The 23,428-nt window shown below is 46.5% G+C and overlaps 1 protein-coding gene across 1 annotated transcript in view; it reads left to right on the plus strand.

Moving 5' to 3' along the window:
* Positions 1-23,089, plus strand: part of VPS53 (VPS53 subunit of GARP complex) — a 135,037-nt gene extending 111,948 nt beyond the window's left edge. Inside the window, exons 19-22 of the mRNA XM_039253311.1 lie at positions 4,095-4,164; positions 18,146-18,283; positions 19,736-19,840; positions 20,325-23,089. Of these exons, the coding sequence (XP_039109242.1) occupies positions 4,095-4,164; positions 18,146-18,283; positions 19,736-19,840; positions 20,325-20,495 (484 nt within the window). The 3' untranslated portion in view covers positions 20,496-23,089. The remainder of the gene's footprint in view (positions 1-4,094; positions 4,165-18,145; positions 18,284-19,735; positions 19,841-20,324) is intronic.
* Positions 23,090-23,428: the final 339 nt, after the last annotated feature.

Genomic DNA, 23,428 nt, shown 5'->3' on the forward strand with positions numbered 1-23,428 from the left:
CAGGTTTGGATAATTAAAAATATTTTTCAGTGATTTCATTTCTTATGTTTTTTGTCTCTCCAACTAGATTCTAAACTCTATTTAGGGTCAGTTCTACTTCTTTTAAGCCTTCTCTTCCTCCTTCCCCATAGTACTTATTACTGGGGCTGCCAGAATTGATCTGCTTCTGGACATCCCGATCCCAGGGAAGGTACTAGAAATTGGGAAGAGCAAGTCGGGGAGCTCCACTGCCAAAGGAGATGAAGCGAACATGGCACTGCTTGTCTGCTGCTGCATCCTCGTGTGTGGCCATTTCTGGCTTGATGTTCGGAAGTGGGGATATGGTTTGGGCCTGTGCCGGTTAGCCTCGTTTCCCCCGAAACCAGGCACCAGAGAGGGTCAGTGCCGCCTCCAGCCCTCGAGCAGACAGGCGTTCTGGCACACACCGCAACGAAGGGCTCCGGGAAGGTTGGCCCGTTCCAAGCTACTGTATTTAGGCTGTCCTTGTCCAAGTCCCGAAGGGGGATTTAGGGCTTCAAGTTTCTGTCCTCCCCAAATCTCCCCCGGTTCGTATTCAGTTAAGGCCTTCTCTCTCCCTCACAAACCAACCCTAAGGAACAACAGTTATGGAGGCCTTGTGGCAGTAGCTTCATTTCCAGTTTGTCAAGAAGGATCAGGTAGCCTCCCCAGGGAGTCATTAACGTTTGCAGTGTGGCCAGTGACCCGGGAACTGACATTCCCTACAGCCTCGGAGCGCTCATCAGTGTGCGTTAAAGGCATTGCTGATAAATTACACCGTGACACCGCCTGTGCCCTTGGTGGATTCAATGTCTCCGTACAATTTCACTGTGGCTCAGGATCTCCAGGGTGGTTGCACAGAGGTCTGAACCAATGTTAAAGAGCATAGTGAGTCCGTTTACTAAGCTGGTCCCGACATCAGCCTCACATTCTCTCAGAGCCCTTTGATTTTCTTGCTGAGCTTCTACTGGATGAGCTAGGAAGAGGATGCCCATCTCTCATATCTGGAAGTTTAACCTCTGATAGAAAAAGCAGTTTTCTGATTTAATCCATGGTACTCCTCATCCTTGTAAATCCCAGCAAAAGACTGGAAACCTCAGAGGTGGCGCTGTGAGAAGATCCTTCCGCAGCAAGAGCAGTGGCCAGCACTGCCCCATGGGGCCGAACAGCCTTGGGCACTTACCCATCACATCGCCGGGACCTCTCCCCACCAGGACATGTTTCTGGTCCCTAAGTTTTCCCCACCCCACCCTTGTGGACTAGCACACAGAGCCAATTCAAGGGTACAACCCAAGCTACTCTAGAGAGAAGTAACTTAGGTTATAAACTGTGTACCATTGTGATTAGTCACGAATTCAATCTCATGTGTTTTGTTTGGCCTGGCTCTGGTGTAGAGCACTGAAGAATCCCTCTTTTTTTTTTTTTTTTTTTAAATGTTTTTTTATTTATTTCTGAGAGAAAGAGAACATGAGCAGGGGAGAGTCAGAGAGAGAGGGAGACACAGAATCTGAAACAGGCCCTAGGCTCTGAGCTCTCAGCACAGAGCCCAACACAGGGCCCGAACCCACAAACTGTGAGATCATGACCTGAGCCAAAGTCGGAAGCTCAACTGACTGAGCCACCCAGGTGCCCTTGAAGAATCCCTCCTATAGAGCCCCTGTTGTATCTCCTGATCAGCAGGCCTCCCCCTAGATCAGATCTCTAGAGTTTAGGTTTCTTTCCCTTTAACTTCCTTTCTTATTGCACCAATGCAAAGCCATAAATGGTTCCTTTTGCCTCCGTTTGGTCGCTGAAGCAACAACAGCTTTTCCTGTTTCGATATCACGATCACCACTCGATTAAAACTATCTGAACCACAGGCAACTTCCCTCATTCGCTAAGCCAATTCTCTTCCATTCAATAATGGCAATCATAAAACAAATCCCTTAATAGTGGTTGAGAGGATAAAATGAGAAGTCATGTGTAAACTTCCATGCTGGTACCAAGCTGACATTCAGACAGTGGTAGCTCCTACCGTTTTAATTTGTTATTATTGATCCTTTCTTTAACATGCAGTCATTTGAGCACCTTCTATGTCCCAGATGTAGAATTAAGTGCTTTGGTTTAACAGATACGGTCCCTGTCTTCATTTACCCTACAGTCAAGTGGAGGGAAATAAACATGTAAGCAAGTAATATAGTGAGGGAGGTTCTGTGCTAGGCTAGAGGTCTGTGAACTCTTGTGTAGAGGATGGGGGAGGTGACTGAGGAGAGGCTTCATAAGGAGAGAGGTCCTGGATCAGGTGCAAGAGCTGTGTGGGCACTGACCCACAAGGCCGTGGGGAAGGGCACTCTGGGCACAGGGCGCAGTGGAAGCAAAGTCTAAGTGGCAGTAAATGGCCTGCAGAATCAAGCACAGGGTGCCACAGCTTAGCATGATAAGGCTAGGGACAGAGAGCCAGGACAGTCAAGGAAGGCAGTGTCTGCAGCCATTTCAAGAATTTTAATCAGGGAAGGGTCTTGAGCATACTGGCATCTGAAAGAAATCCCTTTGACAGTTGGTGAGGCTGAAGGCAGGGAGCCCAGTTAGGAAACTGGGGTAAGAGCTCAGGTGGGAAGGGGAGGGGCAGCCGTGGTGAGCATGGTCAGGAGGGTGGGTAAGGCGTGCAGGGGAAGGGCTGGGGGCTGGTTGGATGTTGGGAAGGAAGGCTGAGGGGCCGTGTTGGGTTAACCCCTGGATTCTGGGTAAAGAGATCAGGCCCGCTGAGCCTGGGTTCCAGGGTGGGGCCGAGTCCTGGCTGTGCTGGAATTGAGGGGAGTGCCGTTCCAGCGAGATGGCCAGTACTTGGGCGGGTATTAGAGCGGGTGCAGTGTCCAGGAGAGAGTACAGAGAGGCCCAAGAGGGTGGGTGGAGCCACAGGCCTGAGAGCAGCTTTTGAAGAGTAGGCGATGAGGGTGCCAGCCAGCCTTTATCTTGACCTCCACATCCTGTTTTCTCATCGTTCCTTCATGGGCCCTGTGTCCCGCTGGCCAGCCTGGTCTAGATCTGGCCTTGATCTGGCATTTCTAGTTCCCACACCTTGCGTTCTGTACCAGTACAACTCAGTTTTCCCTACTCAGGCCGTGCAGTTGGTTCTAAAAAAGGCCTTGTGATCTATAAAAATTACTCCTTCCTTTCCCCAAACCAGTTGCCCTTTAGTCCCTGGTAAATTTTTCAGAGATCATGTATTTTCCCCCTTATTCTGACAGTTACTCCCTTAGCAATTACTTCCTGTCTTTGCATTTGACATCCTATAACTATGTCAGTATTATGTCCGTCAGGGTGATTTTCAGCTGCTAATAACAGAAGCCCTGACTTAATCTCACTGAAGCATCATCAGGTGAACTTTGTATTTCTTGTAACCAGGAGATCAGACACATCCAAATAGGACACATCCAAAGATGGATGATTCAGTGGTTCGGCAATGTCATTAAGGACCCACGTTCCATATTCCCCTGCTCTCCTTGAGGCTGGCTTCATCCTTAGAATGGTAGTAACATGGCCACTCTAGATGTTTTATTCAGACACCAGAATACCCTGAAGAAGGAGAGAAAGTCTTGCCCAGACCATGCAATGAGGTCCTTTCCTCCAGTCAGATTGTCCAGCGTGGATCGTGTCCCCTCTCAGGACCAACAGCAGTCAACAAGGGAATGCCACGCTCTGGCCGCCTGAGGCCAATTAGAAGTCACCTCTGCACTTGAGGAGGGATCAACTTTTCCCCATCACCTCAAGACCACGTTAAGTAAAACCAGGACTTTGGCTGGAAAGAAAAAGAAAGCAATGGATGCTGGGAGGCCACAGTAGCCTCTACGTCAATTTCTCAATTTTTTTTATAGAAGGAATAAGGTCTTAAAAAAAAAAAGTTTCTGGGGGCACCTGGGTGGTCAGTTGGTTAAGCGTCCGACTCTTGATCTCAGCTCAGGTCTTGGTCTCAAGGTCAAGAGTTCAAGCCCCAAGTTGGGCTCCGTGCTGGGCATGGAGCCTACTTTCAAAAAAACAAACAAAACAAAAGTTTCTGCAGTCCTTTACCAAAGAGAGAATTAAGCCTAATTTGTCCCCCCCCTTTTTTTTATCCACAGCTCCTTCATTCCCAAGTTCATCACCCACCTCTTCAAGTGCAAGCCGATTAGCATGGTGGGAGCAGAACAGGTGAGATGAATTGATATAAGGCCTTTTCCTTTTGGCTTTTGTCAGAGAGCAAACACATCTTTCTAGTAGGGATTTACGCAGGAGAAATAAAACTGCTCATTTCCTCTGTTTGGGGACAAAAGAAGGACCTGGCAGCCTAACTCAGCCACTCATTTAAAACATTTTTGTTGAGCATCTACTAAGTACACGGACATTGTGCTGGGTTTAGGTATACCCCAGTGAATAAGGCAGAAAAGACCTCTCCTTCACGATGCTCACATTCTAGTAAGAAGAGACAGATTATATATGAGGTAACAAACTAGAAGATGATTTTAACTTAAGTATGCTAAACGGCATAAAACTATGTTCTGTGAAAGAATTCTCTTAGGGGCACGAGGGAGTAATGGCTTTATCTTTTTTAAGTTTATTTATTTATTTTGAGAGAGACAGATAGAGAGCAAACAGGGGAGGGGCAGAGAGAGAGGGAGACAGAGAATCCCAACCAGGGTCTACACCAGTATGTGAGAGCCCGATGTGGGGCTCGAATTCACATACCACAAGATCTCAACCTGAGCCAAAAATCAGAGTCAGACACTTAATCAGCTGAGCCACCCAGGCATCTTGGGAGTATTGGCTTTAAAGTGGATGCTCAGAGAAGGCTTCTTCCAGAGCTTGGGTTTGAAAGGACTAGGAGAAAAGGGTCCAGGCAGAAGGAGCAGAGAGACTGATTATTTTTGAGACCTCTTAAAAGTAGCAAGCAAAGAGGGGCTCCTGGGTGGCTCGGTCAGTTAAGCATCTGACTTCAGCTCAGGTCATGATCTCATGGTTTGAGTTCGAGTCCCATGTCGGGCTCTGTGCTGACAGCTCAGAACCTGGAGCCTGCTTCCGATTCTGTGTTTCCCTCTCTCTCTACCCCTCTCCAGCTCATGCTCTGTCTCTCTCTGTCTCTCAATAATAAAATTTTTTAAATAAATAAAAATAAAAACAATAAGGGGCGCCTGGTTGGCTCAGTCAAGTGTCTGATCACGATCTCATGGTTTGTGGGTTCGAGTCCCATATCAGTCTCTGTGCTGACAGCTCAGAGACCGGAACCTGCTTTGGATTCTGTGTCTCCCTCACTCTCTGCCCCTCCCTCTCTTTCTGCCCTACCCCACTCATGCTCTGTCTCTCTCTCTCTCTCAAAAATAAATATTAAAACAAATAAACAAAAACAATAATATTCAGCCCCTAGTTCTTGAAAAACATGTTTAGATGCAAACTGTTCATGTACTGATAAATGATTCTCATATATTCAGTAAAGTAAATTCTCTCTAGACCTTTATACAGCAACATTTAACCAATTTCAGTTACTTATTTTTTTTAATTTTCTAATGTTTATTGAGAGAGGGGGAGAGACAGAGCACAAGTGGGGGAGGAGCAGAGAGAGAAGGAGAGACAGAATCCGAAGCAGGCTCCAGGCTCTGAGCTAGCCGTCAGCACAGAGCCCGACGCGGGGCTCGAACCCATGAACCATGAGATCATGACCTGAGCCCAAATCAGACGCTTAACCACCTAAGCCACCCAGGCGCCCTCCAGTTACTTTTTATAATTGAAAGAACTCCCAATTACTTTTATACAAGAACTCCCAACTACTTTTTTTTTTTTTTTAATGTTTATTTTTAAGAGACAGAGCATGAGCAGGGGAGGGGGAGAGAGAGAGGGAGACGCAGAATCCGAAGTAGGCTCCAGGCTCTGAGCGGTCAGCACAGAGCCCAACGTGGGGCTCGAACTCATGAACTGCAAGATCATGACCTGAGCCAAAGTCGGACGCTCAACCGACTGAGCCACTCAGGCGCCCCTCCCAACTACTTTTATACTCTTTGTAAACGGATGGCCTTCCTGAGTTATGGAAAAAAACAGTATGGTGTGAGCATTAAGACCTGGGGTCCTGGAATCGTGGAGGTCTGAAGCCGAATCCTATCTCTGCAACATAGCAACCATTTGTACTTAGATAGACCCCCCAGCACTTTAGTTTCCTCAGCTACAAAATGGGGATCATCAGGGGCACCTGGGTGGCTTAGTCGGTTAAGCGTCTGACTTTCGCTTAGGTCATGATCTCGCAGTTCGTGGGTTCGAGCCCCGCGTCGGGCTCTGTGCTGACTGCCAGCTCGGAGCCTGGAGCCTGTTTCAGCCTGTGACTCCCTCTCTCTCTGACCCTCCCCTGCTCACACTGTCTCTCTCTCTCTCTCTCTCTCTCTCTCTCTCTCTCTCTCCTAGAAATAAATAAAACATAAAAAAAAAAATGGGGATCATCATAGGAGCACCTTACAGAATAGTTGTGAGGATTAAGAAGACAAGGCACAGAAAGTGATGCAATGTCTGGCCTGTGGTAAGCCCTCAACAAATGGCAGCTCTTATTAATTTAAGCTTTCTTAGACCAAGGACGTGACTTGTTTCTGCATTCAGTGCACACCTCCCCTCATACTGCCATCTGGTTGATACTTGCCGCGGGTTATCTGGCTGACCAGCTTTTAAGCCACAGTCAAAAGCCTTGTCTCAGAAGGCTTCCTGGGAGGGTGAGTGGATTCAGAGGCTGACGGACCGTGCCTGACTGTAGAGTTTCTTGAGTCTGGAATGTCATAGGCGTGGGACTAGTTCTCTCCATTGGAAACAGCAGGATAACGCCCCGGCACATCTCTGGTGTCACTGGGAATTCATTCTGTTCACTCACTGTTGCGTGTATTCAGAGAGGATGTGGAAGACTGTCCGTGTGTCTGAGAGAAGCTTTGTGGAGTTCTCTGAGTTACTAGCTTCCTGTGTCTAGACTTGGTGAAGCCACTGGAACATGAAGTAGACTGGTTAGAAACATGTTTTCGTGAGTGTGCAGCTTCGCCCAAGCCGTGCTAGCTGACTTAGTGTCTGGTAACCATGGTCTTTTCATATTGTCACAGAAATCCAACATCGTATGTATGTTCCTCAGACTTTGTCTTCTTTAAAAGAATGTTAAAATAATCAGCTCAGACTCAAAGCCCATATCTTCAGAAAAATATCAGTTTGGCCAGTATTAACTTCTGCTTTGAGACGCGGATGAGAAAAGCATCTGTGAAGCTGGAATTTTCCTCTCTGTACAAGGCAAACGGGCGTGGGTGATTAAGGGAGCGCAGCCTAGGAGCGGGCATGGGCAGGAGCGGAAGGGCAGTGTGAGCCGTGATGGAGTCCCACGTGAAGTTCAGGTTTAGCAGGGCCCCTGCTTGCCCTGAGTGTCTGGGCTTAGAAACCCAAGCAGTCGTATAGCTGGAGGCATGATTACTCAGGCAGCAGAGCCACAGGAATCGGGAAGTTCACAAAGACGGGGACAGATTCTGACTCAAGTCTCCTAGCGGCTGTAATCCCAGCTTTAACAAAAGCTGTGTAAGTGAAAGCTAAGATTTAGCCCAATCTCAGCTGCCTCTGCTTGGCCACAAAGGTACTAGATCCTGAATTTAGATGATCTTCACTGCTGGTGCTGATAATAGGAAAGGAGACGTCTTCCTGCTCTTCATTCTCTTCCCGATTACTCCATACAGTGGATGATTTATCTTTGGGCCCCAGAGCCCTCTTGAGCAATTGCAAGGGCATATGGAACTGAACCGTATTGATATTTGTAATGCTTCTTGCTAGTTTGTGATTTTTCAGAGAATCTTCTGGGATTTGCAGGGCCATTAATGAGCCTTACGGCTATGGTACCTGTGACTGAGCGCACGGTAGAAATGGATTCCATTTGCACGAAATTACCATAGAGGAAGCATCACAATCTGGTGTGGGGGAATGGACCCTGAGACCTAGGGTCCAGTCCTTCCTCTGCTCTGAGCGCCCCTGTGATCATGAGCAGTTGCTTCCCTGCCCTGGGCTCAGCTTCCTCCTGTTTAAATAAGAGCACTGAATCGGACTCTCCGTGGCCCTTTTAGATTTATCACATTATGGAGTCTGAAATATTTTGGGCAATATATTCTCTGTGAAGCTATTTTCTTTTCCTTTATAGTATCTTTACATACCACATTTATTATGGTAAAACATACATAACATAAAATGTACCATTTTGACCATTTTTAAGTGTACAGAAGTAGTAAGTATTCACGTGGTTGTACAGCCATCTACCTCCAGCCCTTTCCGTCTTCCTAACCTGAGACTCCATTCCCATGAAGTGGGGGCCTCTCGTTCCCTCCCGGCAGCCACCACACCACTTCCCACCTCTATGAATAAGATGCTTCCGGGGGAGTATGATGAAAGTAGAGTCTACAGTACCTGGCCTTTGGCATCTGGCTTAATTCACTCAGCATGTCCTCAGGATTTACCCACATTTCGAAATGTCTTTCCTTCTTAAGGCTGAATAATATTCCATCATGTGTACATGCACTGTATTTTGACCATATTGAACTTTTTAAAAATTCACATAATTCAAAACCATCTGGAAAAAAATATTTAAAGCAAGTTTTAGATTTTTTTTTGAGCCCAAACACCAAGAAAAGGGGAAATGAGAATCAGGTATGCATAATGACAGTCAGAAAAATGAGAAAATAGGATGGTTATTCTTGGGCACAGTTCTCAGCAAATCTCCTAAAACTGACAGGGCGCATTTGTAAGCATTCCGTTAAAAAAAATAAAAGTAGAGGGGCACCTGGATGATTCAGTCAGTTGAGCGTCCAACTCTTTAATTCCAGCTCAGGTCATGATCACACAGTTCAGTGGGATCAAGTCCCACGTCAGTGTGGAGCCTGCTTAGGATTCCCTCTCTCCCTCTCTCTCTGCCCCTTCCCCATTCACACACATGCATGAACTCTGTCAAAATAGATTAATTTTTTTTAATTGTTTTAAAAAGATGTCAGTTCTTCCAAAATTAATCTATAGATACAGTAAATCAAGCATTGGGTTGAGTTGGGGATAGTTGGGAGTGTGGGTGTAAATTGATAAGTTGATTCTAAAAGTTAGGTAGAGGGGTACCAGGGTAGCTCAGTTGGTTAAGCGTCTGACTTCAGCTCAGGTCATGATCTATCTCATGGTTCATGGGTTCAAACCTCATATCAGGTTCGTGCTGACAACTCAGAGCCTGGAGCCTGCTGTGGATTCGGTGTCTTCTTCTGTCTCTGCACTCTGTCTGTCTCTCTCAAAAATAAATAAACATTAAAAAAAAATTTTTAAGTTAGGTAGAAATGCAAAAGACCAAGAATACCTAAAATAATATTTTAAAAAAGAACAGAGTTGGAAGACTTAAATCTCAGGATATCAAGACGACTTTTAATGCTGTAGTAATTAGGGCTGTGTGGTCCTGGCAGCAAAGACAGGCCAACAGAACAGAATCTGGTTCAGAACTAGACCCACACAGGGGTGCCTGGGTGGCTTAGTTGGTTAAGCGTCCGACTTTCACTTAGGTCATGATCTCACGGTTCGTGGGTTCGAGCCCCGCATCGGGCTCTGTGCTGACTGCCAGCTCGGAGCCTGGAGCCTGTTTCAGTCTGTGACTCCCTCTCTCTCTGACCCTCCCCTGCTCACGCTGTCTCTCTCTCTGTCTCCTAGAAATACATAAACATTTAAAAAAAAAAAAAAAAAGAACTAGACCCACACATATATAGACACTTGATTTACGACAAAATGGCACTGTAATTCACCTGGGAAGGGATGGTCTTCTTGATAAATAGTGCTGGGTAATTGGATATCCATATGGGGGAGAAAGTTAATCTTGACCTTTACCACACACCATATACAAAAATCCATTCCAGGGGCACCTGGGCGGCTCAATTGGTTAAGTGTCCGACTTCGGCTCAGGTCATGATCTCACGGTTTGTGGGTTCGAGCCCCATGTCGGGCTCTGTGCTGACAGTCAGCTCAGAGCCTAGAGCCTGCTTCAGATTCTGTGTCTCCCTCTCTCTTTTACCCTCCCCTGTTCACGCTTTCTCTCTTTCTCTCAGAAATAAAACATTTAAAAAAAAAAAACTCCGTTCCAGCAAGGACATGGAAAAATTGCAACTCTCATGCACTGCTGGTCAGAATATAAAATGCCAAAGCGATTTTGGGAAGCACTGGCAGTTTCTCAAAAAGTTCAACATAGAGCTACCATATAACCCAGCAGTTTCACTCTTAGATATATACCCAAAAGAATGGGAAAAGTACCTGCACACGAAAACTTGTACACAGATGTTTATAACAGCATTATTCATAATAGCCAAAAAGTAGAAACAACTCACATGTGTATCAGCTGATGAGTGAATGAACAAAATGTGGTGTAATCTCACAAGGGAATAGTATTCAGCCATAAATAGGAAGGAAGTACCCACTCTCGCTGTTAACACAGATGAACTTTGGAAACATGCTAAGTGAAAGAAGCCAGATACAAAAGGCCATGTGCCGTATGATTCCATTTACATGAAATTTCCAGAATGGACAAATCTAAAAGACAGAAAGTAGATTCATAGTTTGTGAGGGCTAGAGGGGAGGAGAGAATGGGATATGACTGCAAAGGGGTAAGGGGTTTCTTTGTGGGATGATGAGATGTTCTGGAACTACACAGTGGTGATGTTTGCACAACCTTGTAAATATTCTTAGCTAAACACACTGAGCTATACTTTATTTTTTCTGAGCTATACTTTAAAAGGGTGAATATTATCATATATGAATTGTATATCAGTTTTTATTTTTTAAATTTTTTTCATGTTTTATTTATTTCTGAGAGAGAGAGAGAGAGAGAGAGAATCTGAAGCAGGCTCCAGGCTCTGAGCTGTCAGCACAGAGCCCGACGCGGGGCTCGAGCCCACGAACTGTGAGATCATGACCTGAGCCGAAGTCGGATGCCTAACCGACTGAGCCACCCAGGCACCCCTGTATCGCAGTTTTTCAATTCAAGGTAGATTAAAGCTCTAAAAGTGATAAATAAGACAATAAAGCTTCTAGAAGATATCATAAGAAAATCTCTTCTTAAGGTTTTCATCACTAGTGATAGTCATGATGCCCCCCCAAGAGTTGTAGGAGGCTTCAGAAGTGAACCCTCCAAACAACCTTCCACAGGCACGGCAAGCTTCCCAGCCTTGCACCCCAGGGGCACACCCCCAGCGAGAGCTGTACCACCCCAAAAATTTTCTCGGAGGCGCAAACAAATTTGGCTAATGGCCACCTCTTATTCCAGTGCTTCATGCCTAAGACGAACTGTGAGCTATTTTCAAAGGTGAAAACCAGAAGATTCTCATGATAAATGGGGCCTGTCACCTGCACTTCCTGCAGACAGCTGCAAAGTCTGTCCGACTGGCTCTTCCCTTGTCTGACCTCATTGCTTTTTGTAAAACCTGAGACCAAGGTCTCCATCTGTTCAGCTGTCTGGTGAGAACAGAATTTTATTGTGACTGAAAATGTCATCCCTCTCAAGATACGTGAGACCCAGAGAATGATGTCAAGTTCATTCAAAACTCTTCCTGTCACTTAAGACTATACAATTATTTATGCATATAATATATCTCTGGGAAGTGGGAAGTATCCCCATAGGTTTTAAAACATAATCGTGTTTTTCCCACCAACAAATAATGCTAAGACATGGCTTGATTTTGACAAGGCTCTGAAAATTTGCTATATGGCAGATAAAGCTGAATCCTCACCAGGCATCAAAGAGCCTTCCAAAAAACGAAAAACAGAGAAAGAGTGACCAAAAAAAGAAAATAGTAACATTCCCAGTTAACAAAAGTATAGGAACTAATGTCAGGAAAACCGGCATTAACACAGCTCGGTCAGATCTTCACATGCTCCACGTTTGCTTTATTTATTTATTTATTTTTTATTAAGTAAATCCTTACAGTTACTACCGAAGCCCCTGGTGGACCCTACTCTGCCATTCCCCTCCCTCCTTGCCCAGAGGTAACCATTCTGCTTCTGATTTGTAGCGTTCCCGTTGTGTATTTTGGTATGTTACGAGGGTATGTATTCTCAAATGATATGTGATTTTGTTTTCCATTTTAAGACTTTATATAAGTGGTAGTAAATGTATCATTTCCCCACTTGATATTTTTGCCTTTGTAACAGTGTTTTTTGAGATTTACACAGGTCGATATATTGTTCTGAGTTCATTCATTTTAACTTCAGTATCCTGTTCCATTGCACGAGTATGCCACCATTTGTCCTTTCTGCTGATGATGGACATTTAGATTGTTTCCAGTCTTTTGCTTTTACTTTTTTTTTTTAATGTTTATTTATTTATTTTGAGAGAGAGCATATGTGCATGAGCGTGGGAGAGGCAGAGAGACAGACAGACAGACAGACAGAATCCCAAGCAGGCTCCATGCTGTCAGTATAGAGCCTGAACTGGGGCTCAGTCTCCTGAACCATGAGATCATGATCTGAGCTGAAATCAAGAGTCAGACGCTTACCTAACTGAGCCACACAAGGCCAGTCATTTGCTTGTACAAACAGCAGATGCAGGGAACATTTTTCACATGGGCAAGAATTTCTCTCAAGGAGGTAAGTGTGAGGGCTGTGTTATAGGTTCTGCACATCGGCAAGCAAGAAAGCATTACTGAATTCCCCCCAAAGTGCTTCAACTAACTTATAGTCTCACCGCAAGTGTGAATTTCATTGTACCATATCCATGACAACACTTGGTATTATCAGCCTTTTTACTTTTGCCTAGCTGACAATCATGAAATGGTATACAGTTGTGGTTTTAATTTGCGTTCATTAGATAACTAATAAGGTTAAGTATCGTTGCAGATGTCACATAGGCACTTGAGTTTCTGCTTTTGTGAATTACCATTTCGAATCTTTGTTCCACTGTTGGTGTTATTATTGCTTTGGGGGCTGCTGGTCTTTTTCTTGTTGATTTGTAGGAATCTTCACGTTCTGTATAGTATTCCTTTGCCAGAACCGCAGGTACCCTTTGTCCTTTGTTTATGTACCTTTGATATAGCCTCATTTTATTTTAAGGGAATAGATTTTTTTTTTAACGTTTATTCATTTTTGAGAGACAAAGAGTGAATGGAGGAGGGGCAGAGAGAGAGAGGGAGACACAGAATCTGAAGCAGGCTCCAGGCTCTGAGCTGCCCGCACAGAGTGTGACGTAGGGCTTGAACCCACGAACTGTGAGATCATGATCTGAGCCAAAGTCAGAGGCTTAACCGACTGAGCCACCCAGGTGCCCCGGGAATAGATTTTTCTAATCTTTCCTGTGTTTTACATTCTTTTCTACCTATGCATAATAAAAATAATCTCTGTTTTCTTCTTAAAGTTTTTCTTTTCGGGGCACTTGGCTGGCTCGGTCGATTAAGCGTCCAACTTCAGCCTAGGTCGTGATCTTACGATGCATGAATTCAAGCTCCGCATCAGGCTCTGTGCTGACAGCTCAGAGCCTGGGGCCTGCCTCAGATTCTGTGTCACCCTTTCTCTCTGCCCCTCCCCTGCTCATGCTCTATCTCTCTCTCAAAAATAAATAAACATTTAAAAAAAAATTTTTTTATGTTTTTCTTTTCATATCCCTGTTTTAAATCTACCTGGAAATTAGCATGGTTATTCTGTAAGAGAGGCATGCTACTGGATTCTCTTGAGCAAGAGCAATGGTCATTTCCAGGGGGGGCTCTGAGAAATGCTAGGCTCTTCCTGTGGGCCTCAGGCAGTCTGTGCTCCTCTCTGTTATGCGTGCTTAGGTAGTTTTCTCTGGAAACCCATGGCCTTTTCAAAAAATAGATACTAGGAGAGTAGGAATTTTCATCTCTAGAAACCTAGAAGAGTCCAAAATGCCCTAGCGATTGAATGACAGAGTTTTGACTAGCCACCATTACTGCATAGAATTACACTTTCCTTAATGTAGCTTCCTCATCAGTTTTTTAAGTTAAGGTTTTTTGTTTTTTTTTTTTTAAGTTTATTTAGAGAGAGAGAAAGCATGAGCAATAGGGGAGGGGCAGACAGAGAGAGGGAATCCCAGGCAGGCTCTTTGTTATCAGTGTGGAGCCCAACATGGGGCTCGATCTCATGAAGCGCAAAATGACCTGAGCCAAAATCAAGAGTCAGCCACTTCACCGACTGAGCCACCCAGGGACCCCAAGTTTTTGTAGAGCAGTTTAAGGTTCACAACAGAATTGAGGGGCAGTAGATTTCCCATATACCTCCGTGCCCCTACAAAGGCAGAGCCCCTCCCCCATTAGCAGTATCCTGCCCCAAATTGGTACATTGGTTACAATTGCTGAACCTGCATTGACACACCCTCATCCTCAGAGTCTGTAAGCACATACTTGGTGTGGGTTCGAACAAGTGTATAATGATGTGTATCCACCGTTAAGGCGTCACACGGAGTAGTTTCTTGGCCCTCAAAGTCCTCTGTCCCCCCCTCTTCATCCCATGTGTACCTTCACCCCCAATTCTTGGCAACAACCACTGGGCTTTTTTTTTTACTCTCTCTACATTTTCACCTTTTCTAGAATGTCACTTGGTTGTAATCAAACAGAAGCTTTTTCAGATTGGCTTCTGTCACTTAGTCATAGGCATTTAAGGTTCCTTCATGTCTTTTCATGACTTGTAGCTCATTTCTGTTTAGCACTGAATAATATTCCATTGCCTCTATTACTATAGTTTACTCATTCAGCTACTAAAGGACATCTTGGTTTGCTTCCAAGTTTGAGCAGTTATGAATAAACCTGTTAGAAACATGTGTGTAGGTTTTTGCGTGCATGTGTTTTCAACTCCTTTGGGTGCTGCCCAGGAGCACTATTGCTGGGTTGTATGGTAAGAGTATGTTTAGTTTTATAGGAAACCACCTTCCAAAGTGGCTGTACCGGTTTGCATTCCCACCAGCAATGAGGGAGACTTCCTGTTGCTCCACGTCCTCACTGACATTTCGTGTTGTCGTGGTCCGGATTTGGGCTGTTCTCATAGATGTGTAGTGATAGCTCATTGTTTTAATTTGATTTCCCTGGTGACATGTAACGTGGAGCGTCTTTACATATGTTCATTTGTCATCTGTGTATCTTCCTTCATGAGGTGTCTGTACAGTCTTTGGCCCATTGTTAAGTTGGGTATTCGCTTTTTTTGTTGTTGAGTTTTAAGAGTTATGTATATGTTTTGAATTACAGACCTTCGTCAGGTATGTCTTTTGCAAATATTTTTCTCCCAGTGTGTAGCTCAGCTTCTCATTCCCTTGATACTGTCTTTAGCAGAGCAGAGGTTTTTCATTTTAATGACGTCCAGCTCATCACGGACTTCTTTCATGGATCACGTCCTTGGTGTTATGTATAAAAAAAAAATCATCACCATACCCAAGGTCATCTCGGGTTTCTCCTGTGCTATCTTCTAGAAGTTTTGTAGTTGTGTTTTACGATTGGGTCAGTGATCCGTTACGAACTTTTGTGAAGGGTGGAAGGTCTGTGTCTAGATTCGTTTTCCTTGCGTGTGGATGTCCATCTGTTCCACCACCACTTTTTGAGAAGACGGTCTTCGCTCCCCTGTATTTCCTTTGCTCATTTGTGAAAGATCAGTTTACTCTATTTGTGGGGGTCTGTTTCTGGGCTCGTTCTGCTTCATTGATCTGTTTGTCTCTTCTTTTACCAGTACTACCCTGTCTTGATTACTGAGTCTTGATAATAAATTTCGAGGTGGGGCACCTGGGTAGCTTAGTCAGTTGAGAGTCCAACTCTTGATTTCGGCTCAGGTCATGATCCCAGGGTTGTGAGATCAAGCTCCATGTCAGGCTCCATGCTGAGCGTGGAGCCTGCTTAAGATTCTCTCTCTCTCTCTCTCTCTCTCTCTCTCTCTCTGTCCCCCCCTCCCTCTCCCTCTCCCTCCCTGCTCCCCCTCTCTCCCTCCCTCCCTTCCTCTGCCCCCTCATGCATTTTCTCTCTCAAATAAATTAATTTCAAAAAATAAATCTAAAAAATACATTTTGAAATAAGGTGATGTCAATCCCCAGCTTTGCTCTTTCAATAATGTGCTGACAATTCTGGGATTTTGCTTCTGCATATAAACGTTAGAAGCAGTCTGTCATTGCCTCACCATTTTTTGAGAGTAATATTTCCATTAAGTTATTCCAAGTAAAACATTGATGTCTTCTGCAAACTTTTATACTGTTGTCAGTATTCTAATCACATGACCATGAAATCAATAGTGTCTCTCATTGATGAGTTTATCTTCTCTTGTTGATTATTCTCCTGTCCGTAGCAAAGTACAGGGGCAGTCGGAGAAAGCAGCGTCAGGGCCGTAAGGGGTCCCGCATCGTTCCCGCTTGATGTCATTATGAAAGGCTTTCTGAGAGGGGTGGGTGTGGCAGGTGTAGCCAGCCTTGTCCTGATGTAAGATGGACCCTCGGAGTGGTAGCGGCGGTGACAGCAGACTGTTCCCCCGCTGCCACCTTTGGTGGGTGTGTGGCTCTATTCTAAACTGCCGCAACAAGTGAGAGTTTACATGCCCTTCTGGGCCTCAGCCATTTCCCAGGCACCCCGTTGCCAGCAGCAGCAGCAGGTAGCAGCGTCGGAAGGAAATCGCTGGAACTCTACACCAGCACTGTTCCATAGCACCTGTCGGGGCAGCAGGAAACGGAAATGCCCCCTCCTTTCCACCTCACCATCTAACCCCTGTCCATCCTGTGGGATGCCTTCAGAGAGGCATCTGAAACTTTGATTTCTGTCATCTATAAAGTGAGAAAAATAATACCTGTGGGGCAAGGTCTTACAAAGATTAAATGAGATGAAACATGCCTAGCATCGTCCCTGGGCAATCAGGAAAGTCAGTATCCTTCCAAATAATTGGCATGCCGGAGAATGGAAGGAAGGGACAGGCAGGTTTTTACCAAGATACTGATGTTTAAATTTGGTTTCATCTCCTACAGCCTCACTAACATCCAGAGAAATTAAAAATACAACAATACCGGGCACCTGGCTGGCTCCGTTGGTGGAGCATGCAACTCTTGGTCTCAGGGTCATGAGTTTGAGCCCCATGTTGTGTGTAGAGCTTACTTAAAATAAACAGAAAACAATATAGCAATATCGAGTTACCATTTTTTGCCTGTTGAATAAGCAAGATTTTACTGATAGTTTTCAGTGCTGATGAGGGTGTAGTCAACACTCCTGGCAGATACATAAATAGGTACACATTCCATTCAAAAAGCAGTTCAAGATATGCATCAAGAACCTTAAAATGACCTTTGATCTGTCCCAAAGGCTCTCCGAAGGAAATGCCTTTGATAGACCTAGAATTAACGCTATTCACCATGGCATTCATTGTTTATAATAAAAATCTAGAAACAAATTACAGGGGAATGTTTAGATATTTTAAAGTTACACACACACGCACTATAGAGTATGTATAGCCATTAAAAAAAATCATGAATTGGGGGACACCGGAGTGGTTCAGTCAGGTAAGCTTCTGACTCTGGATTTCGGCTCAGGTCATGATATCATGGTTCGTGAGATTGAGCCCCACGTCTGGCTCTGCTCTGACAGTGAGTAGCCTGCTTGGGATTCTCTCTCTCTCTCCCTCTCTCTGCCCCTCCCCTGCTCACAAGTACACATGCATGCTCTCTCTCTCTGTCTCAAAATAAATATTTTTTAAATCATTATTTTTTTAAGACTGCCAAGTTGAAAAAATAAAATACAAAAAACTTCATATATTAACTGGGAAAACCAGGTTATAAAACTGTATATCTAGTATGATTCTAATTTACTTTTTTAAATAACATCCATTTATTATTTCTTTTTTTTGTTGTTGTTAATGTTTATTTATTCTTAAGAGACAGAGCATGAGCAGGGGAGGGACAGAGAGAGGGAGACACAGAATCTGAAGCAGGCTCCAGGCTCCAAGCTGTCAGCATAGAGCCTGACATGGGGCTTGAACCCATGAACTGTGTGAGATCATGACCTGAGCTGAAGTCAGGCACTCAACCGACAGAGCCATCCAGGGGCCCCTCATTTATTATTTCTGAGAGAGAGCATAAGTGGGGGAGGGACAGAAAGAGGGGGAGATACAGAATCCGAACCCGGCTCCAGGCTCTGAGTAGAGTAAGTAGTAATATTCTGCTTCATTCCCACAGCTGCTGCTGGACACTCATTCCTTGAAGATGGTCCTGCTCGATCTGCCTTCCATTGGCTCACAGGTGGTGAGGAAAGCACCTGCCAGTTACACTAAAATTGTTGTGAAAGGCATGACCCGGGCAGAAATGATTCTCAAGGTAGGTCTTGTGTCTCCCTCAGGGTTTCCAGGAAAAGGGGCTGGTTATCCAATGGTTTATTCCAAGGACTGTACTGGTTTTGAAAGTACAGATTAGGGCTGTCCCCATCAGTCCCAAAGGATTGTCTGCATTCTTTGGCTGGGCCAGATTTGGGCCTCATCAGAGATCGTTGGAGGCCAGTGGACAGTTACTCAGGGGATCAGTAATTCTTTCTGACAAATGAATTTTTCGTTGTAATGGGATTCTCTTATAGTAGGATTTGGCCAAGATTGGAAATTCGGTGGGGTTGTCTCTGAATCAGTGTCTAAGTCAAGGATCTCTTTACTTCTCAGCAGGAATTTAGCCCAGCTATCAGTTTCTCCCTTTCCCATATAAACCTCTGTAGCTTTCTAGACCCTGCAACTTTCCAGGAACTCCAAACAGATGTTGTAGTAACTGAATCTAATCAGCAAATAGGGTCTAAGCCCCATTTAACAGACTGTTCTCTGTGGGGTGATGATGTGGAGAATGTCTGAAGCCTTGAGCACCTACATCTGATTGTCCCCTGCACTTGTTGAGAAGAGAGGGGGTCCTGCTTGGGGGAGGGGAGAGGCTGCAGAACAAATGGAACTGTAGTGAAATGTTCCTAAGAGTCCCGGGCCTGCAGGCTCGTCAGGCCTGTCTCCCAACCAGAACGGCTTCAACGATGGCCAAGAGTGAAAAGCAGCTATGTACGCACGCCCTGCATGCACCTTGAGCCCAGGCCTAACCTGTTTCTTCCCCCAGCTGGCTTCCTCTCCGGGCAGGGGAGTGATCTGCAGGGAGTCTCTGAGTGAATTACTGCCTGTCACCGCGTGCTCCATTCTCTGGAGTTCCTGCATTCCGAAACCAAAGCGGAATGAATCTGAGGATTGTGATGCCATTAGTTTCCTTCTGTTTGTAGATTGACAGTTTAAGTGAATGTAGTTAAATGAAGTTCAGATTTTAGGCCTTGAAAGGCAACCTTAGCATTGTTGTCCTCGAGAAAGTCCACTTAGATCTGTGGGTTTTGCAAGCCGTTCCTCAGGGATGAAGACGCGCTGGGACAGCAGGAACAGGTGTCACGAACCCCCATGTCAAACAGGAGGTTCTCTCTCCAGCACAGTTTTACAAATGGTCCCGATATTTAAAAACCACACGGGAGGACCCCACCCCCGGCCTTCTGAGTTCAGATCTTCAGGGGAGGCACCTAGAAATCTGTATTTAAAGAACAATCCAGGTGATATATTTATGCTTTAGTAAGTTTACGAATCGTTGCTGTAATTGAACGCTGAGATGAACTAGGCCATCGGGGCATGGCGAGTTTAGGCTTGCTGCCATTTAAGGAAGTCTTGCGGAATGCATTTTGTGTCAGCTCGCAAGTAAGGAAAAGTGGTCCCCTGCATCCCAGTCGCCAGTCTTCTGCAGGCCCACTCGTGCCTCCCTCCCTTGCAGGTGGTGATGGCCCCTCACGAACCGCTGGTGGTGTTCGTTGACAACTATATCAAACTCCTTACGGACTGCAACACAGAAACCTTCCAGAAGATACTGGACATGAAGGTTAGCTCGCTCTCTGGTTTTCTCCATACTTGCATATCCTCACCCTCAGTGGTTCCTAACTGGGCTGCAGATACGGGCTCATGGGGCGCTTTCTCAGAGTGCATGCTGCAAACCAGATTCTAAGACCTCTTCTGAGGAGAAGGACCCCAGACAAAATAGCTTCCTGACCAACCCTGCTCGTACCTCCCAGCCCCACGGAGAACCGCTGCTCCGCGGAGGCTGGGGCCGGAAGGAGTGGACTGGAGAGGAGTTATCCCTACCCTGTCCCTTCTCTCTCCACCCCTTCGTTCTCTCCTTTCCTTTCTCCTGTTTTTCTTGCCCCTGCTTTCCTCCGAGGCTCCTGCCCACGGCCGGCAGCTCCCCTGAAGAAAGCGTTCAGCCTCAGCCTAGAGCAGTTAGGCTGTTAGCACAGCCGGGCTGCACTCTCCCCCGGAGACTTTCTGGACCAAGGTCCTGATTACCCTCCTTTCTCTCCCACCCTCAGGGCCTGAAGAGAAGCGAGCAGAGCAGCATGCTGGAGCTCCTGCGCCAGAGGCTCCCCACGCCGCCGTCAGGCCCGGAGGGCTCGGGCTCCCTGTCCCTGCTGGCTCCGACGCCGGAGCAGGAATCCTCGCGCATCCGCAAACTGGAGAAACTGATTAAAAAGAGACTGTAGGACGTGCATGGGGCCCTTTGCCCCCTGGCCAGTGCCCCCGAGCACCCAGCTGCCTAGAAACCCCCCACCTCCCCTGCGCTCCCCTTGACTCAGAGCAGCAATCCTGAAACCTCCTGGGACATTTGTGTAGTTGATGTGTCTTCCCCATGACCTGTCTTAATTCTCGTTCTAATCAAAGAGCCAAACAAGGGCAGGGTGATAAGAAGGCTTCTGAGTCGGTCTCTGATTCTCACCTACGGCAGAGGCAGCGGCAGGTGAGAGGGCCCTGCGATTCACTTGTCTTTCTGGGCTGCTCTCACTCGCTTTGCAGCCTCACGTCTGCAGCTGCTCCCTGAGGGCCGTGCTCCCTGTTGGGCGGCCTGGCGCCGGCGCCGGAGCTCATGCAGCCGCACATCACGGCTGCGGGACGTTAGCATCGCCTTATGCAGCCGATGGAAACAGGTGCACTCTTCCTTCTGGATCCTTCTCCTGGTATGTACTGCCGTGACTAGGCCAGGTTATCTCCGTAATCTGCAGGCCCGTCTGTGTGTGTCACGGGAGAGATGCCTCCCATACGTCTCACCCAGGGAGGCCGTATGCGCCAGGCCTCAGGAGCAGGTGCCCCTATGTCGTGGGGCTCCTTGCCTGGCTGTGGGGGTGCACCCGTATCCGCCCTGGAGAGAAGGCTCCGTGTGCCGTGGCCAGATTCTTCTCTCCATCTCTTCATTCCCACTCTAGGCCTGACTTCTAGTGGAGGGATTGCCTTCTGTGAAGAGAAACTAGGAGGTTTTCCTAGAAAACTTGTCCTAGGCTTTCTCCTCAGATGAAGCTGTGGGACGGCGCAGGAGGCCTGGACCCTCTCATCCCCTGCCTGGCCATTTGTTTCAAACCCACATCACTTTCCAGAATGATCTGAAACAACAGAGGTGATGTGAGGTGCCAGAGCGACATACGTTAGGAACACAATGTCGACCTTAAACACCTGCTCAGAGCCTGCTCCGGCCCAGAACACAGGCTGACCCTCCGGCCTGGGCCCTGGCTCTCAGCCAGCTCGGCTTTGCAGAAGAGAGCCATTCCCTAGAGCTGCCCAGTCCCCACGTCGTCCTGCGGCGCAACAACGGGCAGCATGCCAGGTGGCCGCCCCGATTTGCCTGCTTCGCCGGAAACCAAGCCTCAATTAACCGTGACCGCAGCCTCCGGGCAGCCGCTGTTGGTGCCAGCGTTGTCCGGGAATTCTGGACCCTGTGTTGACCCAGTGGAGAGAGAGCTAAGGTGGAAGGGGAAGCTCTTTACAGAGAATGCACACCACAGGCCCTCAGGATAAAACTGAGATCTCAAATAGCACTCAAAAATGAGTTTTCAGGAGAGAGGAAGTTTCCTGAAAATCCATAAAACTTGTGACAGCCATAAAGGAGGAAACAGTAAGGCTTGAAAATCAGACCAGAAACTGATGATTTTTCCCCTTCTTGTTTTCCAATACAACCGCTCTGTGCGGCGCCCCTTCCCCTCCATCAGCCTTCTCCCAGACTCCGCCCATCGCCGCAGCTTGATCCCGGGCCTCACCTCTTCACCCGCAGCCAGTCTCCTGCTAGTCAGTATGACTCGTGTGTACAGAGCGTCTCAAACTGGACGACACCAAGAAGAAACGCTGTTTTTGGCTGAGCTCTCTTAGGGAAGGACTGCTGCAGGAGGGCGGGGGAGGGGCTGGGGCCGAGCGCGGGCGGCACCCTGCCCAGGCTTCACCTTGCCGGGGCAGCCGTCCCACAGCACGCGATGGTGGAGGTTAGCATTCACTTCCGGCCCATGAAAGAAGGCCAGTGGGCTCATCTCCAAACAGCACAGGCGCTTCAGCCATCTGTCGTCAACCTGGGGAGCCAGGAAAGCCACTGGACTCTTGCACCTGGTTCTTGTCACTCTCAGTGTTTATAGACCCACACTCCTCTCTGGTTCGTTCCTGAGGAGTCGTTTTCTGGACATCTCCGTAACGCATTGAGATGTCAAGCCGCTGTTTTCTCCCAGTTGGTGGTCACAGCCAGGGAAGTTGCTTTCTTGATTTATTACATTGTCAGTAATCTCCACGGAGCCTCCACATGTCAGTAGGAGTTATGTTAAATGTCTGTTGATGGGGTCTGAATGCCCCGTATGCACCCTCTAAAGGCAGCGTGTTTCTCAGCAGGGGGCACGCATCAGAATCACCTGGGGCCCTTTTTACAAATACAGTTGCCTGGAGATTCTGAGTCAGGAAGTCTGGGGTGGGGTCTGGGCATGCAGGTCATCGGGACGTTTACCCCCCTTGTTAGAAACCATTGCAACAGAGCGACATTTGCTTCATCCAAGCATTCCTGTTTTCATAAATATTTATTTTTCCCAGCTCTCTAAGCAAGTGTAATTACTCTACAGGTGAGCTGGTACCAACATGGGGAAGATCCTCTGCTAACATCCAGCAGCTTTAATTTGAAGCTTGTGTTGATGACAGGGACCATGCCAGAATTGTACTGTCCCATACAGACTAAGATTCTTGCCGTCTTGACAACTTGGCCCCACAGAGAAATTTGATCTATGACTGTCACTTCTGAATAACATATATAAAGAGTACTCATTGATAAAAACAGTAACTAAGAACTCTTATTCAGCAAAATTAGATATTGTGCCCATTCGTCCCTCCCACTTTCTCTAACCCCTTAAAAAAAAAAAAACCTTGGGGCGCCTGGGTGGCTCAGTTGAGCATCTGACTTCAGTTCAGGTCATGGTCTCACGGTTTGTGAGTTCGAGCCCCGCGTCGGGCTCTGTGCTGACAGCTCAGAGCCGGGAGCCTGCTTCCGATTCTGTGTTTCCTTCTGTCTCTGCCCCTCCCCCACTCACACTCTCTCTCTCACTCAAAATAAATAAACATAATTTAAAAAGTTTTAAAAAAACCTTCGAAGCCACTTTCTGTGGTTAAAATGAGTATCGGT

This window comes from Hyaena hyaena, unplaced genomic scaffold, assembly GCF_003009895.1.
Source record: "Hyaena hyaena isolate Hyena2069 unplaced genomic scaffold, ASM300989v1 scaffold_10, whole genome shotgun sequence".
In the NCBI taxonomy this organism is placed as follows: Eukaryota; Metazoa; Chordata; class Mammalia; order Carnivora; family Hyaenidae; genus Hyaena; species Hyaena hyaena.